The 27644-nt window shown below is 41.7% G+C and overlaps 1 protein-coding gene across 9 annotated transcripts in view; it reads right to left on the minus strand.

Annotated features, from left to right (window-relative positions):
• ptprfa (protein tyrosine phosphatase receptor type Fa) overlaps window positions 1–27644 on the minus strand; it is a 397951-nt gene that overhangs the window by 120212 nt on the left and 250095 nt on the right. For all 9 annotated transcript variants that reach the window (XM_082506013.1, XM_082506017.1, XM_082506019.1 and 6 more), the window contains 2 exons: window positions 18006–18116; window positions 996–1265 (listed from right to left, as the gene is read on the minus strand). In XM_082506013.1, the coding sequence (XP_082362139.1) occupies window positions 996–1265; window positions 18006–18116 (381 nt within the window). The remainder of the gene's footprint in view (window positions 1–995; window positions 1266–18005; window positions 18117–27644) is intronic.

Consider the following 27644-nt stretch of genomic DNA (forward strand, 5'->3'; position numbering starts at 1 on the left):
TCAGACATCATCAATAACACAATACATCCAGAATCTAAAGCAACACAAATCCTGACGTAAGAAGGATTTTGTTGCTCGAACAAGAATAAATGTATCTTCATTTTTTATTAGAGTACCACCTCGACTATATGGACACTGTAAATGAAAAATGGCACTTGACTTTATGTTATGTTAATATATTCTGCTTTTTGCTGAGGCTATTACACACAGGATCGGGGACTTGCTTTGTTAATGAACACTAAATGACATGCAGGTTTTGCACTGCAGCGTCTTTCCAAGCTGTCCAAACATGTTCAAATATTGATATTATTTGTTGTGTCAGAGAGTGCATGTAAGGAGCTTTATGCATACTTTATTTGACCCCACTGCTGCTGCCTCAGTGGGGCTGGGCAAAGCCATCCTTATCAAAGGCTCAGTATTGTCCAAAGCCAAATTCATTGATCTGCATTTGCATTACCAAGGCACAGCGATGTGCTACGAAGACAACAATTCTCTCTTAAATAGTGACAGCGTCTACATTTGGAGTTGGTTGTTAGCCAGGTGAACATGCATCGTATTTTCTTCTCCCCTATTTCTCCTTTATCTTGCTGGTTAGGTTTAGGAAGGTAAACTTTGTTATACTAAGAAAAAGGTCAGTGTTTGGTTTAAAACATGCTCCACTCCAGCCCTGCAGCAGAAAAACTGACTTTTTTGGTCCTTTAAAGGCACCATATGCGACAAGATCTGAAATCTGGTGCACGTATTCCAGGTTTAATGATGACTGATGACATTTGCGCACCTCCTTCACGTGTGATCACATCAGCAAGTTAAATAGGGCCTAAAGTATGCGCTGCAAAAACATCTAAGAGGCTGTTGGATGATGACCAGGAGCTTCATGAAGCCAGCGCAAATTACGCCAGGCAGAACTGCACAATCGGACCAATTAATTTTTCTCCACTGTTCACCGGGATCATATCACACGCCATCCCACCCCCACAAAGGTGAGTGTTTCTTACCCTTGACTGTGATCTGAGCTGTAGTCTCGATCATGCCCAGGGAGGATATGGCCACACAGGTGTAATTGGCAGATTGGCGGATGTTGGTGAGCTCCAGAACATTGCGGCCAATGGGCATCTCATCCTCCCGGGTCAGCTCCACTTCACCACTTATCCACTTGACGTAAGGCATGGGAGCGCCGACTGCGACGCAGGTCAGGTTGACGCTGCCTCCGGGCATCACCTCATGATTGGTGGGGGGGATGGAGAAACGGGGCGGCACACGGCGAACTGTGGGAGTACAGAGGAGCAGAGTGAGAGGGGACAAAGGAGAGGGGTGGGGTGTAGGGACCACTGGACTGATTCAGTGTTTGACTGGGTTGGCTTTTACTGTGCACCGTAGACCAGTGTGAACTGGTCAATGAGCCTGGTGGAGTTTTATGCTTTTAAAATGTTGAGTCATCTTAAAGCCAATTTCTGGTCAGGAATTTCCCTCCAACCAGCTTCGCATGAGATGATCAACATGTTGTATTAAAATAATTAATACATTATTAAAATTACTGAATAAAAAACTGGAAATTATGAAAACTACGGCTGAGATTAAATTATTAAATTAATAAATTGCTGAACATAATGGGCACATAAATGAAATAGCTAGCTAACGTTTTAAATAAAACAATGTAAATCATCAATTAATGTATATTGTAAGGTCTTGTTGCCATGGTTACTAATATGTCACATGTTAAATGAATTATTTTGGCAAAACTTTTTTTATTTAACCTTCTGTGCCAATGAAGAGCATTTCATTTAAACACCAGCGATTAGCAGTGAGCCATCCATGGTAAATACCAATGATCGATGTTAAAATATCGATTCAGTCTTTTATGTTCTAGAATCGATTCTCACATTAAAATATCGATATTTTAGTCATTTGGGGTAAATCTGTAGTTTATCATTAACAGGAACACAGTGGAAAGAAACTATCATTGGGAGGAGGAGGAGAAGGACGGGTGGTGCTAGGGCGAGACAGACGTCTCAGGGAGTCCTTTAGTGCTGCAGGCAGGGTGTTCAAATAGCACAACTTCAGGTTTTTTATTTCTATATGATAATTCTGCGTTATTAAGTGATAAGAACAAGTAATCTGATGTCCTGTAATCATTATGATGCTATAATTTGAGATACAATAAAACATTAAGGTTTTGTACCAGTATCAGATCAGTATCATCGATACCAACACTAACGCCACACTGATGGAGGTCTGTGGACTGTGAACCTAAAACTGGGACTGCGTGTGATAGCTCACACTTGGAGAGGTTTTCATTTGCCAGAAATATCTGACTGAATCATTACACTGCTGTGTCATGTGCAGAAATGTGTGCTTTGGAGAGCCATCTATTGATTATACTGAGTAGCAGGTTCTGCATAATCTCAAGCAGTGGAAGCTGCAAACACAGCTTTAAGTGGGCTTTAAGAAATTCAGTTTCCTTTATTTGCTGTGTGAGTGGGAGAAGGAAGGTTAACACAGGGCTGACGTGTCAGACATGAGAGACTTTCAACCCTGCTAACAGTAACCACATTTCTCCAAAATATAATGGTTGTGACTGTGACTGTGGTTAAGTGGTGCAGTTGCTAAAACCAGTAGACGAACTGGTTTAATACATACGCTAATAGTTTTGGATGGTTGATCCAGTTTAAAACAAATATACACATTTAAACTGAGAGGTGTTGTTAAAGAAAGGACGTCCTTGTATCCAGTGTGCTACGGGCCAGATGAAGAAATATTGGGAATCACCGCCGTAGGGCGCCACGTTCACCGAGAAACTGGGTAAAATGAGAAGCTGTGTCTAAAGCATGTAACTGGATTTCTCTGGAAAATCTGGGGTTTCCTGCTGGGCTGCAGGGATTAAATTGCACCTGGAGTCTAATGCGCGGCAAGGCGGTAGAGTTTCCATCGTGTCGTGATGCTAAGGCACAAAGTGTGCTGGAGCGAACGTGGGATAAAGATTCTCCTCCAATGTTAGCTCTCATCCCTGGAAATCTCCCCAAAGTGTTTGGATCTACTTCCTCATTACACAATGTCTGAATTAGTGCAACAGTCCTGTGTGCACATCAAGTCAAATGCAGACAGCTCTGTTGCATAAATGAAGTCCTTGCGCTTGACTTAGGCGAGTACACAGTCACGAAAATCTGACTCACAAAGTGTAATTTAAGCCCTGAGCCAGCGTGTTGGTGTGAGAAGCTTACAGTGTGGATCAGAGGCTTTTCTGGGGTTTCATTGTGGTTTAACTAAAGAAGAGGAAGCGCAGGGTTACACATTCTAGCCCTCACTGTAAAAAAATCTGATGTAACAGGAGAAGCGGTGAAGTTAGAAACTCGGAGTTTTCTTCGTTTGCACATAGTGTTGCTGATCAATGACTGACAGCATCCAGAGTGCTGGAGAGCATGCGTGGGCTAAATGTTACTGTGGTGCAAGAGATAATGCAGCATTCTGGGTGCTGCTCATACAAGAACAGCATTGTTTGCTGACATGGTAAGCTGCAGGCTCACAAATGCAGATGGCTGGCATTAAGACAGATTCCCAAGGAGAAAACTAATGTGGAGGAGGAAGAAGAGAGGAGACAGGGCAAGCAAAAGGAGGAGGAAGAGTAGGCGGAGGATTCAGGGGCTGCGAGCTCAGTTAGGTCAATTCTCTTACTGCTGCTAATCACGTATTTTATTTTGGAGGATTTGATTAAAGGTACAAAAAGGTCAAATGAGAGTAAAAATACTTTTAGGGCTGGAACCGCTATTCATCACTGACAATAACTCAAAGTTACTTCAGACCAGTGATTCTAGCTTTACAAAGATCAACAACATGCTGAGCTGACGTTTTAATGTCAATGTTGTGACGTATTTTTTGCACTTGTGTTTAATCTGCAGGAACGGACTTTTCAGAACGAATTTACCCTAAAATATTGAAGGAAGCTGCATCTCTCCCGCCAGGCTTTTACAGCATATGTGACAGTCTTGTAATGGAGGTAGTAAATTTTCAATAAGTGCACAGGAAAAGTCAGGCCTTGATTTCCCAACTGACCTTCCAACACACACACACACACACACACACACACTTCACACAGGTGGCGCTTCCTGCTAATGTGGGAAGTGTTTCCTGCCAACTTTGTTTATCACGCTAAACGATTTAAAATCCAGACTGACTGAGATAACATCAGATAAACTTTTAATTTTACTCACAGCTGAGTGACAGAAATACGAGGCCGAAACCTGTAAAATTTGATTGCCAACTGTGATCTGTGTGTGTGCATGTGTGTGGCAGTAAAATCAAAACACTACAGCCAGCAGCACATCAGCGATCACAGTGACAGACACCATATCACTGTCATCATTACCTGATTCAACTCTTACCAAGACAGAGGGGGGGTAGGCAGAGCTCTACAACAGGGCATGTTAGCTTCAGCTGGCCAGCATTCACCAGCACTGAACTGTTGTTATTGTGTACACAGGGTGTTTGACCCTACAGACCGCTGCAAACATTTCAGTTTTACATGACATGAATGTGGTGTACAAAGTTAGAAAATGTAAGAACACAGCAGGCGTCGTAGGAGGTTATTATATTTGTTCTTTTTATCCGTTCACAGGTGTTCAGACGTTTGCAGGAGCTGCATTACATACGATTAAGTCCATATTACTTCAGTGAACCCACCCAATGCTTAATATCAACACGGTGCTAAGATTAACTCACTCGTGCAATTTGTGAGTAAAGTTCTGATCGAAATACTGCAGTTATTTTATATTTTGACATATATACCTGCAGCTGACATGACATGAAGTTTTTTATTTCTTAGTTTAGTTTCTTGGTTTTGTAAAGTCCTACACAAGTCATCAAGTCAACCGATGCATTATTATTTTTGGTTATATTACCAGTTTCACAGGAAACAAACAAACAAACAACTAGCATGCTCCTGTCATCTGTCCAATAATGGGATACAGAGAAACTCACTGTCGAATATTGCATTTAATCTCCTGCCATGTTTATGACGTATGAGTTACACTTGATTTATGGCAGATTTGGGAAATTCTTTAGAGTAACGAGCCAGAAATGTTTATGTAAATCTTTTAGCATAGCAGCCCGATAGCAGCTTTTGGGAATCAGTCCATAATTATTCAAAAGCCTTACCTGATTTAACTCGATCGTGGTTATGTTTTGAACACTTCCAGATGGTTTGCAGGGTGGCTGCTATTTTTAGATCCCTGGAAGTCTGTTTCTTACCACCTGCACTTTCCGATTTTATCATCTCAAACTTGTTGAAATCACACATTAACTTCTGCCTCAAACTAACTCGCAGCTTTTGTGAAGAGGTGGTTAGCTCACTGGTTGAGCCTCACGGCTGAAATTCAGCGACCGGGCGTGAGTCCGAGCTGTGGCTCTCTCCCCCTCTTTCCTGTTTCCCACGGCTGAACCGTGAAATAAAAGCAAAACGTCCAAAAAACTTCAAAAAAACAAAACAAAAACACTTCATGTGAAGGATCTTTGTTGGTAATAAAGAAGAACAAAAAACAGACATGAAAAGTTTGGGGAACACAATTCACACGTCTACTCACTAGATTTGTAAACTTTGTAAGAGGAAGAGTCACCAGCGTGGAGAGACATACAAACAGAAGCTGCACTGGATGCTTATGTATGTCAGATTATTTTGAGCAGAGACAAATTTATATTTTTAATTTTGTTTTGTTCGAGCCAATTCCCAGAACTTTTTGCTGCAGTTTGTGTTTTTCCTTCGTGTTCTTTAGCTCCTGCTGTGGTGTTCCTCAGGCACATCCAGCCCAGGCAGGATGTATGATTCCTCCCGGCTTTCTTCTAGCTGTACGTGCCGGGAATAACTCGATAGTGAGGAGTCTAGCAGGTAATCAGATACACCTGACCCACGTGATCTGACCTGCCAGTGTGGCACTGATCACCACCTGCACTCATGTATATATCTTTCTACGTAGCACTCATAATTCTTATTCTCATGTATATATCTCATGTATATCTCATGCACATATCTTTCTTTCTACATAGCACTTTAATTCTTATTGTCTGCACTGAAGCACCGCAGCAATTTCCTAATGTTGTAAACCTCAACATCTGGCAATAAACCCATTCTGATTCTGATTCTGGAGGAGCAGCACTTCTAAGATCAGCTTCTTCAATAATTCTGAGCTCCACAAGCCAAGAGTGAACCGAAAACTCATTTCCAAGACTCGTATCCAGAATCTCATTTTTTTGCTTATGATCAGAAGTCAAGGCTAAAACAAGCTGGACTATGTGCTTGAAGAGTTATTCAGCTTGTTTTTCATGCAACATCCACAAAACTGTTACTGTGAATGCAGGTTTTTATGTTTTGTTTAGTTTTTGTTCGTCATCTCCGTCTTAAATAATGGTCAGGTATAAAAATAATCCCCAACACTCACATTAAAATCGATGTTTCCTATCTAGTCGACTTTGTTGGGGCTTCTAAAAGCATCATCCTGCAGCACAACGTGGAGGATTTATATTTGTGCTAATCAGAGCTTTTTCATATGTGAATGTCTGACATGTGATGTGACATCAGTGCCGTCCGACTGGTCTCAGCTCAGAAATACTGCAGTGAGCTGGTGTCTGAAACACACACGTAGAAAACAGGTGTGGAAAACATCCTGAGCTGATTCTCCCAGAACGGCCTTCAGTCCTGTCAGCGAGGCAGAATTGGCTGTAACAAGTAAATGCTAGTGTTTTAGAGTACTCAGATTACTTTATTTTAATAGGGTAACATAATAACTTATCAGTTACCAATTACAACGTCATGGTTTTAGGGACCCGTTTGTTTGATTTTTTACTAGATTATTATTGTTAATATTATTAATGGTAGTATCAGTATCGATTCTTAATTTATTATAGCAGGTCGACCTACAGGGCTGAGGGAGAGCGGGCTGTACTGCCATGATTTTAGGCCTTTCTAAATCAAAGTTTGATGCTTCCCAGTACTGCAGGGTAACAGGTTCATTATTAATAGCCATAGTTTTCAAGGTTCAAGGTTCAAGGTTCTTTATTTGTCACATGCATAGTTATACAAGTATAACACACAGTGAAATTTTGTAATGTTTTGTTTGTTTTGTAATGCAACGCGTTACTTCTATCATATTAGTGGGGGTCATACCATGTTCTCCTGCACTGCTTGTTACTCATATCACTGAGGATCGTTTGTCAGGCCTCCTTGATGGGACCGGGTGACGGATAACAGAAATCTAACCATACAGTGCATTTTACGCCTGCATGGTACTTCATCAAACTAATTCGTTTGCACTTGTCATATGAATGTTTGATTCAAGACATTTAAAACTGACGTGTTTGCGTTCAATACTTAGCAAAACTGTGAGACGGGTGCATGCTGGCCAGAACTGTGAAAATCATCATATTCTTATGTTAGTCAATTAAAAAGTCACCCATGGACATGGAGGATGGTCACACTACGATGACAGTTATCAACTCTGCAGTTAAACATGATGGTGTTACTGCAACATTTAATCTGGATGATGGCCTGATGGTGGATGTAGGTACTGAGTGAAACTGAAATCAAACTTAGTAGCCAAGATAACTTTGAATAGTAAGAGATACATGTTAAGACCAACAAGAGTTAAAATGCAGACAGACTCGTTTTTTTACTGGCATGCCAGAGAAAAGAGACGAGAGAAAGAAGGGAAAGGGAAGGAGAAGGGAGGAGGGATAATTGAGGCAAACTTCTGAAGCCAAGCCCGAATAAAGAAAAAGCTACAGTTGTAGAAGAAGCTAAGATGGAGAAGCTGCGATGAATGGGGAAGCGAACATCTGTGTGCACGGTGAGGGTGTGCATGCAGCAGCACAGGTGTAGAGGCAGCAGCAGCATGCTTGCTCGTGAAGAAATGAATGGGAGAAAGGACTTTTATACTAACTGGCATCTCTTTTCCCTTTAACTGGACCAACAGGAGCTCAGCTTTAAGTTTAATGTTCACTGTATCATTTTTTCCTTAATTTTACATTAATAAGCCAAACTTTCCTTCAAGTGAACTGCAGGTTATAACACAGTATGCTGCCATTTGTTTAGAGATTCTGGCTGTTTTTCAGTTTTGTGTAAAATATTAAACTTTGTAGAAGTGACTTTGCAGCCCAAAATCTGTTACGGGGTGTTTGCTTTATCAGCTCACTAGAAAATAAAGATGCTGGTACAATTATGTACTGCAACAGTTCGAATTTTTAAAAATATTTTTAAAAAATCAATAGGACATGATAACTATAATAATATGTTGCTGTAATCCCTGTAATCTACTAACTGATGTCACTTCTGACAAAATGAGAAAACAACAAACACCGTTAGTGTGAGAGAGGGTCCATGTTTGGGTTTCACATATTTGGATTCATAGAAATCAAGAAATGTTTGAAACATAACAGCAGTGCAGCTGAAAACACAAATGAAGCTACACAGATTTCTGTGAGGCCTTTTAATCTGCATGGTTTGTGATCAAAGTAAAGAAAGACTTTGATTACTGCACAATGTTCGTGTTGGCTGACCGGTGCAGCTGATCAGTGTCTGCTGGGGCTCACCTCCTCCTTATAGTGTTTGCAGTATTAGTGAAATATTTATTTTTTGTTAAGGACATTAGATGACAAATTATCTGGTTTGCTGTGTAGCGCAAATTTTCCACGACTTTGCTTCTATTTTTGTGAGTAAAGTTCAAATATTTTATTAGTCTGTTACTTAACACTAATTAGCAGCTCTGTGTAGGTGTGTTGTCCATATACAGCCTATGAAAGTTGCGAGCGCTAGCTCATAGCTTAGCACTCCAGTCTCATTTATGATAACCTCTGGCTCCAAAAACCCAACACTGGTCATGGGTACACTGCTAAGGCCTCAATATGTTGGTGACCGTCTGCAAACAGAAAATTGCAATGGAAAAATGTGTTAGATAAGATAAGATAAGATAAGATAGAACTTTATTAATCCCTCGGGTGGGTTCCTCTGGGAAATTCGACATTCGATTGTTGTTGTTGTTGTTGTTGTGGCACTTGCTTGCTTGTGTGAAACTAGTCACAGGTGGTCTATGGTACCAAAAACCTCCTTCTGGTTGTTCTGGTCGCTAGTAGGAAGCTGTACTTGGCGTTAGCTTCCATGAAAAATACTTGTCTGCCAAGTAACACTGAAACTGCGAAAACTGCAGCTCAAACTGGAAACAGAGAAGCTTTTTCAGACTTCCACTGCGGGGCACCCTGCTAGCAACCAAAACAATCAAAGAGCTTTTTGGTGCAGCCCTCTCGCTGCAGCTGATTTCAGCCAGCTGTCCAAAAACCATTTCCCCTGCGACCAGATGTTGCTGATGTATCCAAAGGATTTCATGGACTTGTTGCATCACGACACATTTACTGTTGTTGTTCTCGCACAGTTTGCTTTTTTTTATAGGACTCACATTTAATACATTTTGATGATAACCGGGTGTGACTGGATTGCATTTCTCTTTTTAAATGAGAACTCACTGCAAAAAAGCTTTTTCAGAATCATATAAACACTATTAATTGTTCCAGTCTTCTCATCTATTTACTTTTATTGCTTCTTTAATTTTAAATGTGTCACTTCACCTTGGAAAGTAATCTGTCAGGATTAAATGTAACTTCCCCTTTTTGAACAATCAAGAATAACACAGTTGGTCAAATTAGCTAAATAACGTTATGGAGATTTAAAACTAAGTGCAGCATCGATCGGCACCATTCACTGACCTCAGATATAAAGACAAGGGAAACAAGCGGCACTACAAGGCTGTAAATTCACATATCAGACACAAACACTGGGGCTAGAGCTGCAATTCTCTCCTCTAGTAGTTCACTTCCACTTCTGAGCTCCTCCACATTCTGCTATTAATGATCCAGCAGTAAGAGTCTTGGAAAAAGCTGTAAACATGTCTGAGGCTATCTTTTCTTTCTTTCTTGCAGAGTGTAGTTCTGTAGCAGACGAGAGGAGAGAATGGTGAAAGCAGTGTGAGCTCAGAGCCTGCCGCTCAGCCTAATGATGGTCAGGCAGCAGATGAGAGCTGGGATGAGCCATGCCTTTGAATTAGCCACGACAACAAAAACATGATCAGCATGCTGGAGAGGACCTCATGAGACTGATGCAACATTTTGTGAAGTGAGCACAAACTCTGAAACCAGAGATGTTATGCAAACACTCTGCTCCATTTTAACCAGGAAAGTTGTGAGGCGTGTGAGACTGGCACTACATGTGTCATCATCGTGTCACTGCCCTGAAAAACAGCTTTATAAGAAGGGCAAAAATCTTGCACGACAGTTAGGCTGTTAAGAAGGTTTGTCAAAGAGTAACCAGGCTAACAACTGATTTGCTGACAGATGTTCTAAGCTATGATATCCATGAGCCTGATTTAAGGTAGACTGTTGGGTTACTCAGAAAAGATCAGCTTCATTTTCCAAAGTTTTTGGTCGTAGAAAATCATTTGCAACTGTGGAGCTGGTCTGTTTAAATGTAAATATTCATGATCCCGTCGAGCTTCTTGTCCACAGTCGAAAATCTAACATTAATAATAATAATAATAATAATAATAATGTGTTTTGGACCTGTGTATGGAAACACATTACACTTACAGGAGCTGTTGGGCTATGAAGCCCACTGCCTGGATGACTTTTACACACAATGTGGATTCAGTGACCCCACTTTACGTGTCCTGCCACTGCATGGCTGATTTGCTTTGGTTCCTAAACACTTCCTCTTTGGCATATCTAAAGGGAAGAAACTTCACAAACTGATTTGCTGGATTGATGGCTTCCTTTACAGTAACATGCTCAAGTTCAGCGAGCTCTTTAGAACAGCCCATTCTTCTACAGCGTTTCTACACGCAGACGGCGCAGATAAGTGCTTCTTGTTTTAAACACATGCTGTTGTTCTAATCAGGCATTAGATCATAATTATCTTCCCTTTCCTGCAAGTTCACCAGGACAAATTTGAAATCTTTATTCCCAATTTGCTGTGGTGTACAGGTTTGTTGCCTTTGTAGAAAATACAGCAGCTCCCTAGACGCCTTACAACACCAACTCAGTGCCACGTCCTCAGTGTGATCCTTTCCTGGTGGGAAATTCACTTTTTAATAATGTGCATTTATGACATTTAAAGTAAGACATGCTCATTTCACATTTTTTAATGAAGCAGGGTGCATAGAGCAGGATGTGATGCGGCTCATATATTAAAGCAGGGTGGGGTGGGTTGAACATCAGTGGAGGTGAGGGGCAGGGTGGTTGCACTGTAGGGTTGGGGTCCTGAGAGAGGCCGGGACGGGCCTGAGGCGCCAAGCGAGATGCAGGCGCGGCACGGCTCCAGTCTGCCAGGCCTTGGCTTTAAGAGGGTAAAGAGTGAAAGAACCAACCTTCCCGTTGATCTGAGTGGTGAGATTTGGATTGGTTTTTTTGGATGGCGGGGTGCAATGGCGATGGAGGGATTTAAGATAAAGTGAGAAAGAAAAAAAAGAAACAACGAGAGGGGCAAAATAAGGAGTGGGAGGAAGAAGACAAGGAGAAACAGAGAGAGTAAAACAGGCAAATATCTGCTTATCCGTTAATGAGTGAAAAACAGCCTGTACACATCAGTGGCACACACACACACACACACACACACACACACACACACACACACACGCACGCACACACACACGCACGCACGCACGCACGCACGCACGCACACACACACGCACACACACACACACGGCATGTAACAACCCAACGCAAACCCACCATGCACACAATGAAAGATACACTCTAACGTAACAAGAATAAGGCACACAGGGAGATCTCACAGTAAGGACCCCCCCGACCCCCCAGTCACACACACACTTTCCCTTCCCTGTCTTTAACACTGCTGCAGCAGCTGAGCCCTCCACAGCCTGTGAATTAAGACAGCATTAAGGAGGTGGAGGCTTGCTGACAACCAGACTTCATTAGGCACACAAAGCAGACGTTGTGTTACCGCTCACATTTATTCTGCTCATTGACTGTGGGGGGAGCTCAGCCACACAGCACCCTGAAATCAATGAGCACATAAACATGCTGCCCTAACAGGATTAATCCAACACTCACCTTGGAAATTATTCTACCATGAACCCAGTCCGTACTTAGAGCAGATTCATTTGTATGGAGGCGCTTCGGATTAGCTAACACCGAATTCAAAGGACACTTTTTACCCACTGGCTGATGAAAAGATAAACATTGATTAAAAAACTGTAGTAACAGAGTTGTAAATCTGCTAAACCCTCTGAACCTGTGAATGTTACTCTCACCCACAGACAGAGCAGATACCGGGAGCACTGAGAATAGAATAGAATAGAATAGAATAGAATAGCCCTTTATTGTCAGTGTACGTGGGAAAAAACTTTGAATTTTACCCAGTTGGGTGGATCCATATTTGGAAATTGACACAATCATTGATATTTTTACAGTTATATAGTAAATATGAGCCTAAAGTGCAAACTCTCAGCTTTGATTTGAGGGTATTCATCTTCACATTGATTTACCGCGGGCTGCCAGGATGAAGTAAGTAGAGATACTCAAACCTCCCTCCCCCTAGGCACCGCCTTAAGCTTTTCTGGGGGGAATTGCACTGTGTCTGCCCCAGGTGTGTCAGAAACCCCTCATCTAGGAGGTGCTGGTCATATGTCTGAAAGCAGTGCCTTTACTGCGGCCTCTCCTGAAAGGTCCATGGAGTAAACTAAGAGAATGTCTGGAGGAAGCTCATTTCTACTGCAAGGATCGGCAGTCCAATTCTTTTGGTCACTATCCACAGTTCCACAGTAGGCAGTAAGGGTTAGGGTTAGTAGATCAACCAGTAAATCAATGGCTCTCCCTTTATCACGAGGGACCAGTCTGTCTGTTATCATCATGCTCGACTCCTCCTCCATGCTACAGTATCAGTATTTCCTTCATCTGTTCAACAGGTGCAAAGTTTGGAAATAATTTCAACTCAACCGTTCTGAGTGATCACAGGATCCTTGTGATGGTAGAGAAACACTATCAGGAGGTAGGAACAGCATTATCCACAAGTTCACCACGCTGTGAAAATTTCAGATCAGTCTGTAACAAAATTCCAAGAGAGAAACTTATAGACTCATGATCACTGACTAAAAACATGCTGAAGACAGTACGAAGTCAGGGCATGTTTGACTTTCAGTGGCACTGAGTCACTGCTGTTTACTGATGATGTGACATATGACAGAAGTGTGAATTCTGAATTGGGCGACACGCCTTCTGCTCAGAATCAGCATATTTCTGCAGGATTGACAAGACGGAGCAGATGGGAACGTACGTAATGACCCAAAACATGCTTGAAAAACAAACCCAGAAGTTTTTAGAGGTAAAGTGGCTGACTGTCAGTCGAAGGCTGCCGAAGAAAAGAGCTGCAGAAAAGTCTGGAATCAAAGAGTCATAAAGAGAGCTGTGGTTTCAGGGAGGCGCTTCCTGCAAAAGATTCTGGACAAACTATTAAACAGAAACATTTTATTCCTCATTATGTGAATTTGCACAATGACCAGTTGTTTGGTGGTTCATTGGTTTCAACCCCTTGAAATAAAGCTGAGAGTCTGCACTTGCAGCATGATAGTTTCATTTGAACTTTACTTGTGTCACTGTCTTAAGAACCAACTGTATTTTCTGTATATTTTATAAGCTTTACATAAGCTGCATTGACTTACACATTTTTAGGCAACTTAATAACGAGGCTTTTCCAGTAAGTTAATGAATTTAGAGGTTTTGAGATGCTGCTGATGTAAGACTTGCCATCCATTAGTGCCACAGCTTACTGGAAAGAAAATATTGTAAAAACAAAAACAAAAAAACCTCAACTGTCAGTCTATAACCCACAAATGACAGGATCACACGTCTGTGGAACTGCAAACTTAATACTAAATGAAGGCTTTTAATTTCTTCCCTATTTTTACAGCTTTGAAAGCTCAACAAAAGTTAGTGAACCTTCAGTAAATATGAATTACTCTTTGCATTTTTATCCAATTTTCTCTATATAGGCACTAAAATATTATTAGACCCCATCAATCGTATGGTTATGTTAAAGTGCATCTTTAGGACACTAAAGCCAGTTGATCTGCAATGTTTAAGTTAAAGAAATATTTAAAAGCTAAATGGACCAAAGAACTTCCTGTGCTTTCCAAGTAATGTCTTAAAACGTGGACTAAATAGTGACACACATTCACTCCCAAAATAGTCTCTCACGTCCATCAGAAGAAGAAGTGAAAACAAAGCATGTTAAACAATAAAATGCAGCTGTCTTCATGTGCAGATAGGAGGATAAGCATTGAGACATGAGAAGTAACATATACAGTCAAAGTATATGACTGACACCTGAGTGGAAACGAGACCAGAGCGACAAATATAGAGAAAGAAACTAAAAAGAGATGAAGACAGACACTGGTGGGGAAGGAAGACAGACACACTGGCAACATATCTGTGACATATGTTGCAGTGATTGCTCAGAAGCCACAGTGTGAGATGAAAATGGAAACGCAAATACTGGCACACCTAGAGAGGTTACAGGTTAAATCAACACAGGCAGAACCTTGAAAAGAGAAGCAGAAACAGAACAAGTCACATGCTTTATGTTCTCACTTTGTTGGCTGCGGTTCCTGTTGGTGGCTCAGTGGAGGATGCGTCTTGTAAAATGACATCAAATATGTACATTTATGTGGAAACAAACAAAGTGTCCTCAAAACTATGCCTGAACTTTCTTCACGACCGAGATGGTTAACTGACAGTTCTCTTTAGTTCCCAAAGGCAAGTTTTTTATGTTATTCTGAGTGCTGTGCTACGATCTGTTATTTGGAAAATGATGCACATGCCATGTTAAGTAGATAAAAAATGTACATCTGTTCACACATATGTACTTTCAAGAAAGGCACACACACACACACACACACACACACACACACACACACACACACACACACACACACACACAATGGGGGCAAATTTGGCTATAAGTTCAAGTGTATTTCAAAATGAATGAATGTGCTTTTAAACTTACAGTCACATGCTCTATCACGTCTTTTGCCCATTTTTGTGTTGCTTTGTTTTCCCGTGTTAGTATTGTTTCTGTACCATTTTCATTAACGCTGCATCAGGATCGTCACTCCTGCTGTTTTCGCTCTGCAGTTTCATTGAAGAATACTGGAAAAGCACCACATACTTAACCTAAACCTCACAATACATTTTAAAAAAGGTTTTCCCTCGAAACGTTTCCTGCCAAAGAAAGTGAAACTGCAGAAGATGACACCAGGTGCAACTCCTGTCAGGAAGCCTGCAGGACTCAGCCTCACCAGACTGAACAACAGAGGCTGGAAGTGTTGCTGATCTGATGAGCCTCGGTTTCTGTTGGACTTCAGATACAGTCAGAATCGGCTATGATCAACACAGAAGAAAGGATCCGTCCTGGCTCGCGGGATATTTCCTTGGTAAACTTTTGTATCAAAGTAGAAATGTTTACATGCATAAATCCCACGAAAACCAGCTGCTACTGATTTTGATTGAACACAGGACACAACTTTACAACTTGAATTCATCCATTAAATGACCAGAGTCTGCTCTATTAGTATATCCACATAGTAAAAATAACATTTTGGCAGGGAGTTGATTTCCATCTTTTTCTGCAACATCTGCACCCTTATTGTTTTCCTGTTGGACTATGACCTTCAGCATCCTACACCTGCTATGATGTGTTCACTTTATAATATCCAAGCAAGCTCAGTGTGGTGTATACAGGAGTTATCTTAACATGAAAGGGCAGAAAATCTGTTTTTTTTTCTCTTAAATGTCAATACTTTGTCACTAATTACTCAACAAGCTTGACTACTGCAAAACCTTTCTATCTAGTCTACCTGAAATTGTTATAAATCATCTCCAACTAATCCAGAATCCTACAGCCGAGTGCCTACGAGGGCCAGAAGGAGAGAAAACATATTACAGCAGCTCTGAAGTCCCTGCAGTGGCCTTCTGTCAGTGACCTTATTGACTGCATTTCTTTTACTTGTTTTTAAAGCACTTCATTGTCTTGCTCCACTATATATGTCTGACATGCTGACAGTGTATGAACTAGCAAAGACCCTCAGGTCCTCCAGCACAAATCTGCTAGTTTTTCCAAAGTAAAGGACACATGGGGAGGCAGCTTTTAGCTTTTATGCCCCGAGCTGCTGGAGCAGTCGGAGTGGAGGAACTGAGAACAGCCGGAAATGTTGAGAACTTGAAACTCAAAACCCGTCTTTGCTCCTTTAAAAACTATTTGAATCTGTTTATCTGTACTTGTTTGATCTCATTACATGTTGCTTTGTCCTGCTATGGACTTCTTGAACCACTTTGGCCTGAACTAACCTGCAAGAAGTCGTTAAACGACTAAAGTTTCAGGGTTTCTGCAGCAGATCTGTGCCGTGGGGATCTCATTGCTCCCTGTGAGAATTCTTCCTGCTTATGTTGAATATAGAAAACATCTCCACAGTATGACCTCACTGTATAAACAGAGTCCTTGTTCTCCGACTGAGAAGGACCTGTCTGTACTGTCAGCTTCACTAACATTGCTGGTATTTCATTGAGTTGTGTGAACTGGGTCATGACGTCAGACAACAGGTGCATAAAATCAAAGCTGCTGCCTCTAAAGTCTGTCATTTGCATGTTTCTTGAGCTGAACGCTGCAACTTAATGCTTGAAATCGGGCATTATTCTACCATCAGAACAGAGCATGTCATCTTTGGGTGTCAGCTAGCGAGCTACCTTTCTGCTACCTTCTAATCCTCTTTTCCATGGAAGAATGTTCTTTTACCACCTTGGAGAACAGCACTGGAAGAATTTGGACTGTTTTTAACTCTCAGTGGTACCCTGATGCTTGTTTGAAATTAAAGGAGCATGTAGATCCAGAAATGGCTAATAATGCCAGACGTAACAAGCAGCTAAAATCCAAGCTCCTGTTTGTAGTTCTGTGCTGGATGCGGTAATTTAAGTGCTGAAACTGGGCCCGAATCTTACCCACTGACTCCAGTGGCATGTAGGCTTGTTGGCAGGACACAGGGTCATTGCAGGTATCTCCTCCCTTCTTGTGCAGGTGGAATGAATCAAAGAACGAATTTCACACATTAGCTGTGTGATCAGAGATGAACGTGTGAGGGAAAAATCAAACATCTCTGCCTGTCTTTGTTTGACACACTGGGGGAAAATAGATTGTGGGGCAACGGTTTAAGAAGCAATGCTCGACATGATCAAAAACACGATACAACAGCTCCAGTTAAACAGCACTAAAGATTTGGTAACAGCTGTATTTATTATGCAGAAGCTTTCAAATGATTTTAAGTCCGACTGCATCAAAGAGAGCTGTCAAACAAAAACGAGATTAAAAGGAGAAATGAATCAACAGCATGCTTTGAAAATTGCCTTTGAGAACCTGATACTGGCTGAGGCTAATTGAGTTGTTTGTTGACGAGACTTGAGAGGAAGCCTGAGGCTTCCTTTCACCCTGCTGGCTTTGCTGCTTTACATCCAGCCAACTGCATGGAGGGGATTTCCTCTCCACTTTTTCCCCATTTGCGACGTGAAGGTGTCAGCTTCCCTTTGGAGGCAAGACCCCACACGTAAAACCTCCACTGCCCCAAAACTAAAAGGCAGAACCGCAGCCAAACTCTCTTTCACCCCTGACGAGTCAAAACATCCCCCCAGGTCACTGTGAGGTTAGGCAGGTCAAGCAAAGTAACAACAGAGCAGAGGAGCAAAATACATAAATCAGCACCCAGGAGACAGAGACGAGACAGAGAGGCAGAAAGATCAGGAAATGACAGTGTGAGGCTGGAGGTGTGATTTTCGCTGCAGTCACATCCGGAGAGGCAGTTTTCCTGTTAGCATTCAGGAGGCAGAGCTGGAGGTGACGAGAGAGCACCGTTTCTGCTGCAGGCGGTGACCCGAACGGCAGCAGGGAGGGGGGCGGCCGAGGTCAAGAGGGAGCTTACCTCGAACATAAAGGTTAGCTGGAGCCGAATAACGAGTCCCGGCGCTGTTGACAGCCACACACTCATATTTGCCCTGGTCCGACTCCTCGCTGTTTTCAATCTGAAGCGCTCCTGGGGAGGGAGGTTAAAATGTCACAGTTAAGATCTGCACCACACACACGTGGAGACACACAGACACACTGTTAGCCTGATCGTCCAAACGGAAAGCTCCCCTTAACTTGGCTGAGCAGAAATCTGAATCCAAATCTATACAACTAACTAACAAGTTTTCTTCAAGTCGTATCATTTGATCTTATTATTTATGACAACTTTAACAATTAGCTGTTATTGTGCTGACTCAGGCTTTCCAGCATTTTCTCATTCCAGGGTTTCAAATACTGACATTTGTCAAGATATGCACAGCTATGGTAGCCGTTCTGCGACACATCAGGTTTATGACAACACGTCTTTCACTCCCAACTTGTATGAAGTCTTTGCAGGGCTTCATATTTAAACCATAAGATAACCTCTTGGTTTCTGCAGGCTACATTTTACTGAAGATGAATATTGGATGTTCTATCTGCACAATTAACCACAAAAGCAAACCACATTATTTATCAGATAAATTCATTAAAAATAGATACTTTAAAATCTACAGTTTTCCATGTCAGCAAAGCAAAACATGAACATGTAACAAACAAACTGTTGGGGAAAAGTAGTTCTAAGTACAAGAAACGTTTTTTAGTAAAGTTTTGTAAAGTTGTTTTTGTAAATTTATGAAAATGACTGTTATTCTTGAACCTCTCATTCTTCTTTGATGGCTTTGAAAGACAAGAACTCCTTCAGTGTATCTTTGCAACATCAGACAGAAAAGCAGCATTCGACACCCTGGGATAGAAATGCACTGGCACAGCTGTCGCTGTCAACAGTATAGCTAAAATGTCTTGTAGAGACACAACCATGTAAATGTGATTCTTTTTTAAAGGGAGCCTGTTCTGATGTTCCTTATTTTCTGTCACAGATGTGCTGTTCCAAACTTGGATGTTAAACATCCAAGTTTGGAACAAAAACGTTTTTTTTCTGAATGAGAATAAACTGAGCGGCCAATTTAAGATCAAAAAAGGAATATTGTGAGATCTGAATCACGCAAAGCAACATTAGCTGAGCTCTACAATACAAACCTGGACCTGGAAATGAACAGAACAGATTCCATTTAATGAAACTGCTTTTGTTCAAATGGATGGGAATTGAAGACATTTGTTTGAAAGTCTAAATAGGCGATGTGCTGCTAAACACAATCGGCCATGAAATGTAATTTCCTGTTTTTCTGGCAACACCATTTCAAAATTGACTGCTGCACTACAGGATTCCCAAGAAGCAATCTGAGCTGTTTATTCTGACTGTCAGTCAAAACACTTTCAAATTGTTGAACAGAAACAAGTGAAACAGAAGACTTTGGCCTAATTGCTGAAAGTGTCCCAGGGATTCAACAGCTTGTCATTTTCAGATGTTAAAATGTTAATGCATGAAACCCCCGACTGTTCAAAGCCTTCAGTAACTAAACTAACCTCCACCGATCACTGCTATATAAACACACAATACATACCTGACATGGTGATCTACATCCAATCACACCAAAAAGCTTCTTTTGCAATTTCATAGCATTTAGAAACATGTAAAATGAGCTGTCATTGCTGAGGTTAGCTTTGAGAAAGAAGCAACATGTGTTTAGTAATAATGTGGTTTTATGTGCTGACCGTGACATACATCATGCAGTGTAGCAGCGCACAGTAAAAACTATGAGAAATAAAAATGTACATATTTCAGAATACAATCCTGAAATGCAACATGGGATGGGTGTGTGAAGCCGGTTTAAGAAAAGAAAACATGTGTGTGGCAGCATCCCGGGTGGATCTGGTGCAGACAGTGAGCCCAGAGATGGAGGAGGAACAACCTTCATCTGGGATGCAAGGACACTGTGCAGCGATGAATGTCCTCAAACAATCTCCCACTCTCTCTCGTTCTCTCCATCACACACACACACACACACACACACACACACACACACACACACACACACGCACGCACACACACACACACACACACACACACGCACACACGCACACACACACACGCACGCACACACACGCACACACACACACGCACACACACACACACGCACACACACACACACACACACACACACGCACACACACGCACACACACACACACGCACACACACACACACACACACAGTACATGTACACATCAGAAATCCTTGGGTCAAAATACTGATTAAGAGCTCTACTTTCTAAAGTTTCTCCCAAAGAGTGTCCAGGCGATACGTCACGTTGCTGAAGATTGAATCATTCTCTATTTCCATTTTAGCGATGACTGTTTGTCTCATTGGACATTCTGCACCTCCTGAAGGAAGCAGCATTTCAGGAGAAAGTGCGTCACTCTCTCCTGAGCTGATGGATGTTTGCTTTGGCCTCTTGGCACCAAAAAGGCTGACGGGTGCGGCAGGAGAGGGTGTCTTGTCACACATAGAAACGTCTGAAGCCCTGAACAGAATGTTGTTCTCTACCAGAACTTCCTTTACCTTCACACCTCGAGCCGTGTATGACTGCGTATGTAGCATGTATGAGTGGGAACCATGTAAGAGCGAAATGTTCTAGGAACGGGCCGATCCAATCTGAAGCTTATCTGATTTATTACATTTCAAGGCAGATTCACCGCATGACTGCAAAGATTGTACCAGTCGGCTGGGGTAAAGAGATGGTTAAAGCGATGCTACCAACTGACCATTCGGTCTGCTTTACCACCCTGATTTGTGGCCATGAGCGGTGGGTAGTCACCGAAGGAAGAGCAGATGAAGAAAACGGCGTCTTTCTGTTTGTCAGAGAGAGGGTGAAGACCTCCGAGTACAGCACTGCTCTTACACATCGAAAGGGCTCGCTAAGATTTGGGCATCTGAGTACAATACCTCCTGGATGAGATCCAGCCTGGTAATCAGTGTGAGCACAGACTCACTCCAGTGGGGAGAAATCATTAGAAAATTCATGCTGATTGACACAAATTGTTGTGCTTTCATGCTGACAGAATGAAAAAGAGACACAGAACTTTAAACAGCTCCTTTTGAGACACTTCGCGTCCAATTCTTCATTTATTTTGGAGGGTAAATAATAATTGTTAGGCACTCTTTAAAATATGAGTCTAGATTTTAGTGAGTCCTCTGCACGCCGCTGTCCTTCCTTCCACACCATGAAAATGGAGTAAAACAGCTGTTTGATAGAAAGCAGCTGCAGTTTGTCTTCAGTGCTGCATTCTCATTCTGAAGGTGCACTCTTCCTTCTTGCATGTGTATAGTAAGTAGCAGCAAAATACAAACGATTGCATATTATATCAAAAAGGCATTATTTTGCATTTGATAAAAAAAATGTCCAACTCTGTTTTATACAACCTGCAAACTCAACACTGTTCAGCTGCGAGACTTCAACCAAAATAAGTACTCATGAAGCTCCGCAGACAGGCATTATTTACCCTGGTTTTCTGAATTGGAAAACTTTTTACCCGCCTCTTTCAAGACCATACACACCTGTGCACGGTTATGTGCTGAAGGCAAAGAAAGTGTTGGAACAGGCAAAAGGACAGAGGGCTGGAAATGGGGACACACCGAGGTGGAGAGAAGGATGAAGGCGATGAAGGAGAAAGGGAGGATGAGTAGATTTTTTTCTGTAGCCAGCATTCTTACCTCTTATTGGTGTACCACCTGTGAGGTAATTTGAATGCAAATAAGATTAAAGATAAGCATTAGTATAAAGAGCAGAAGTGAAGCAGAAAGACAAGAAGGCAGGAGAGCAAACAGGTAAGAGGAAGCTAGGCTCTCCCTACTCAAAAAACATCATCTCTGTAAATAGTTCTGATATTATTCAGCGCTGAACAAGTTCAAGTGTTGGCACAGAGGGAGAAATAAACTGAATGTTTATTTTCAACCAAAACCAATTTCATAAATGACAACTGTGGAAAATGTTTTCTGAGTGAAAACCATTTTCTTCACTAGACACGTGATTTATTTTCCCCACGAGATCTGGAAAGCACAAACAGTTTCAGTAATGCATCTTCACACAGCTCCGACTGGCAGACTGTCATTTGTGCATCTACTTATTTACTGTAACACGGTACTTATTTGAGTTGCACACCTGGCTACTTGCGCCACAGAGCTGGCTTCCTGTTGTGATCATAAAGCTACTCATCATAAAACCCCACACCTGCTTTTTCCCTGAAAGCACCAAGCTGTCAAACACTTGACCCTCATTCACCAACAACAGGCCTGCTTCGCGGTGCTTTTTCATGTTCTCCTGCAGAACACAGCCTGCTCTCCCTCTGATGCAATGCACAGAAACCGTCATGCGTCCTGAAATGTGCTCTTACGTTGCTGCCTCAGTGGCTGAGAACTGTACTAGCTTCATAATTAGCACAGTGCATTAGCATACTACAGATGTATTTTTGTAGCACTTGTCACTTTATTTGGGTCATCTAAATGCTCATCAATGTTTTGTCTGTGCAGCGTTCATGATCTGAGGTTTGTTTCTCCCAGTATGGATGCTTCTGACATTAGTTTCTACACATTAAATGTTGTGTTTTAAACAGTCAAGGCAGATATAATGACAAGAGACAAAGATTAAGATCGTCTTCTTTTATAAAGAAATGTTGTTAATTAAAGGGAGACATGGTGGTGAAAATGTAGATTTTTTGTACTTTCCTCTCTGCCTTTAACTTTGAGACAGTTTTGCTTCCCTCACAGGTGAATGAAAATTTTACTTTAGAATTTTGCCGCTATGACCTGATAGCAGATGCTTCTCTGCATGGCTTTTGCATATTCTACCTGTACCTGCATATGTGTCCTCCAGGTATCCTGGCTAACTACCACAGTACAAAGACATCCTGTTGTGTTAATTAGTGATTCCAAAATAAGTGTCTATGGATAAGAGGCAGTGCTTAAAGCAGGGCTGCCCAATCCCAGTCCTCGAGAGCTACTATCCTGCAGCTTTTAGATGCATCCCTACTCCAACACAGCTGAATCAAATGAATGGCTTGTTATCAGGCCTTTGCCAAACACGATGGCATGCTGAAGAGGTAATCAAACCATTTGATTCAGCTGTGTTGGAGTAGGGATGCATCTAAAAGCTGCAGGACGGTAGCTCTCGAGGACCGGGATTGGGCACCCCTGGCTTAAAGTGTATATGTGAATATATAAGATGAATGTGGCTTGTAGGGTTCCAGGGGTCAGCCCGTCCATTTCCATTCTCAAAGTGTCTTTTTCCTCCCACTTGAAGTCGCCAATCAACACTTTTGTTTCCTTCTGTTTTCTGGAAGTTTTAACAGAGGAATTTTTTCAGAGGCTGATCCATGGAGCAATTTATTCATAAAATTAGATTTGTTTCTTGCTTTTAGAGATTTCCAAAATTCCCTTCCAAAAGCAGAAATTGGCTCAGTGGTTTCATCCTCAAATCTGTTTTCATCCTGTTCTTCTTTAGTGTCTCCCCTTTAGCTCAGTTTAGATAGTATTTTCATACAATAGCTAATAAAAGATAATAACGTACACTTAAACAAATGTATTAATTATCACAAATGCATGGCTGTAAATAAGCGTGTCACTGTCTGATAACATAAAGCTTGATAACTAACAGCTCTACACTTCTAATGACTGCTTAGGCCAGTTTCAGCAGTTTTAATGTGAAGGTTCAATCAATAATTCCTCGCTTAAAGTTTGGTTGCCGATGACTAATTATTCCACTTTCTGGCTATAATTCAACCCTGAAGAGTTCTGAGTTATTTTGGTTTCACCAGGTTGTATCAGTCCTCTTTATTTCAGGAGAGATTAAGTATTTCTATTTTTAAGAAGCACACAAACCCTCCTGGTTAAATACAAACGATGCGCTCCTTTCACTCTGTGGTGTAATAGTTGAGTCTGTAAAATGAAACCAGTACATAATCTGTATTCTTTCTAGTGGCCAAACACAAAATGACCCTACTGCTCATTAGATCCATGACCTCACTAAACACTTCTTTCGTATTTAAAAGAAAAAGTTTGCAAAACGCTATGTTTCAATCGGCAAGTCACTTTCTCAGAACAGCAGAAATGATCACTCGTGTCTAAAGCCAAGATGGTACCAAAACTGCAGTGTCCATCTTTTATATACAGCCTATGATTATACGTATAATAGCCTCTGGAGCTGTCTGATAGTCAACATCGTTATTGCATCACAGACATATAAGAAGGCTACGAGCACACTGAACTGTTTGAGAAATGCACACATGAATCTGCAAAGAGTGGACTTTCCACTTTGTTAAAACCATCTTTAATTCTAAATAATAACATGAAAGATTCTGGCCTGCAGAGAGCAAATGAAGCAGACAGCTGCCAACAGTTCCTCTTTTAATGGAGATAATTGATTTTAATAAGCTGCAGTTAAGCAAACTGTTATTGTAGGTGAATGAAATTTCGGGTCAACAGCTACATGAACCTCATCTTCACCCCTTGAAGCCAGTTAAGACGCTGTTAAGGAGAGTTCAGTTACAATTACAGCTTGTTGTTATTCAAACACAACACTCAAATTCCTATTTACATAATGTTAATTGTTCAGCCTGCTGCTGTTCATTCTGTAATTTACTGGTGTAAGTAAAAGGAACCATTTGAGCATATTAGGTCATATGCAACAAACGGACGAGAGAGAGGGATGGTTACTATGCAGATTCTCCTGATCTGGATAATAAACCAGGCCGCTTTGACAGGAAAACAAAGTGTCAGATACAGGTGGTGAAGAGGAGCCCTGGAAGCTGTGTGGCCCCGTGAGCTGATGAAGGAGACATCAGCAGCTTCCAGAAAGCGGGGCTGGACATTACCGAGACCTGCCATGACTTCCCTCTCACAGCTGCCTGACAGCTGGATGGATCCCACTGCAGCAGGAAGTCTGTTATGACAGATTCAGGGCAGCATTGTGAAAAATAATACGGTTTTATTATATTTTCACAATGTTTGGATTGGAAGGACTATTTTGTTTCCGAAGTAGAGTCCACCAAGAGTGAGTGCAGTTGTATCTTCATATATCAGCTGAGAACATCAGAGTCCTTGTATGAAACTGTGTAAAGTAAAAACCTCCAGCTTTGTTTCAGTTTCCTTTTCCAAGCAGAATGAAGCAAAAACATATCATCTGACTGGCTGTTAGAGGGGCTGACATTGATGTTATCTATCGGTTTCAATGCGGAGCAATGATGCTGCTTTCAGACTACACAACATTTTTATCTGTTGAGGTGGTCGCTGACTCAGATCAGGCGATTACAGAGTCATAAAATCTGGAGACAAATCAGACTACATCTTGCTCCTGAGGCTGGCTAGACAAGCAGATACTACTGTGTTGCTGTGTTCACAGCTCCATCCAGCTGCACTGACATGATCCTTACTCTTTATAGGTCTTTAAACTAAGGTGGTGCTGTCTTGTTGATGCCTAATTACTCAAAGTCACAGAATTGAAGGAATCACAGTGGAAGACAGAAAATAATTCTCCCCTCCCTGGAGAACACCTACTGCTATGCACAGTGCTCACTGTCACTCTCAACATGAAGTTTCACCTCTTGTTGGAAAGATTTTGAAGAGGACAGTCTTTAGTGTTTTCAGAAATCACTCACTTTAAAACTTCTCTGTTCTTTGCACCACAAGGACAATTTATTGGACGTTTGGTGTGAACAGAAGATGGCGCTGGGATGGGAAAGGTTCTGAGAAAGGTGGGCACTTTGGGGTGTCACTGCTGTCTCTGGGGGTTAACCAAAAACAAACAACTGCACACTGAATTATTGCGTCTTCACTGAATTTGGATGAATTACAAGATTATCAGGTGTTTGATCTTATTTGTCTTCTTGTTGAACCTCACAGACTGAGGCTGGAATAGTTGGAAATATTCAGAAGAATGATTTTCTGTGTACTGTAAGCTCGATCCGAAGAAAAAAAAAGTCAGATAATCTTTGCTTGGATTTCTTTTGGTTTCAAATCTGTATCTTCACCATTTTAAACTTCAGTTCTACATGACTGAAATACCAGTTTAAGAACATCTGGCAGCAAAAATAACTGAAGTGGGATCTCCAGATTTCATGAGCAGGATCACACCTCAAACCCTTCCTGTAAGACGTCTATAAACCAGCCCGCCTGCCTGTATCAAGCTCAGTCCCCACTGAGGTGTTACGTAAGCAGCAGCCGCTCCCTGAGAGTGTTGCTTCTCATTTATAGAACAACATTATCAGTAATAAGTAGGAAGGTTGTGGTCCTTGCTAGTGAAGTCTCACCTACAAATTAAAGTTGATTTCTTTCTGATTTCCAAAACGTGGTCTCAGAGGTTTTCAGTGACTCGCAGCAGTGTTCAGCTGAGTCGCAGGTTTGTGGTGACTCGGAGGTGAACGTTGCACCCCACGTTTACTGCAGGGCTGTCGCATCGCTCCTCTTCTCTGGGTCTCATTGTTCCCCCCGGACAGTCAGATCTCATCCTGAAACTTTGTCCCTCATTGGTTTCACATCTTTTATTGAAATATTGGCAGGAAAAAACCATGCAGAAGATTTTTATGTTTTTTTTCTTCAAACAGAGCAAAGGCCTCAGATTGAAAAAGAAAGAAGCTATTAAAGTTTTAAATGGATCAAAGGCATTTAAAAGGAACTAATATAGTCACTCTTCTTTATAATGAAAGCTACTGAAACAAATGACTTTATCTGTTTCACTTTGCTGGCGTGCCACTGGATAACTCTGATTTTTCCAATAAAGGAAGCCATCTGTGCTCGACTGCAGAGGGACTCCATGTGACAGTGGGGCTCTATGAACCAAATTAAAACAAATTGCCGTGCTGTTCAGTTAATAATATATGGCCTTTTTTTCCCTACCTGAGGCCCTGACTGTGACTTGGGCAAATCCTGGGGGTGAACTTCAGTGCCAGCGATGTCCCAGAGCATGTCTCTCAGCCTTTCGTCTCCAGCCTGTATTGAGATGCAAGCAGCCTCAAGAGGGGCCCCGGGCCCGCTGAGATGCAAAATCGGCTTTTTAGCACTGCTGCAAAGCTGGGAGGGATGTTTGAACCTGAAGAGCCGATCCAACGATGCGTAGGTGCTTACGAGTTTTGGCAAGACTCAAACATTTCTATTTTCTCTCGGAAAGTGAGCAGAAAGGGCAGCTGATAGGTTGCGCAGGGCTCGGTTACTCAGCCATCCAGCTCTGCTGTGAGCCGCTCAGCCCGGATTGGTGGAATGAGATGCACTATCTGCTTCTTTGGATGCTGGCAGCCTCCTCACAGAGCTGCTTTACAGGGCTGCCTGTGCTTTAACATTCATCACCGTCTGTGGGGTCTTAAGCACTCTTGGCACGCCAATAATCCTGCACAGGTGCTGCTCAGGTAATTACTGAATCTATGAGGTTCTGTTCAAAGTAGGAAACATTAGCCTCCATCATTTGCTTAATGTGTACTTTACTCTTAGCAACTTCAGTTGTTGCTTACCACTTCACCTTAAGTGTTGTTATTTTTTATGTCATTTTTGTGATCAGTCGTCTGTGCTATGGTCACGAGTCTATAAATGCATGTAAACACAAACCAAATCCCATTAAGAGACTTATTACAGTG

The sequence above is a fragment of the Aulonocara stuartgranti genome (genome assembly GCF_965226115.1).
Source record: "Aulonocara stuartgranti genome assembly, chromosome: 15".
Lineage (NCBI taxonomy): Eukaryota > Metazoa > Chordata > Actinopteri > Cichliformes > Cichlidae > Aulonocara > Aulonocara stuartgranti.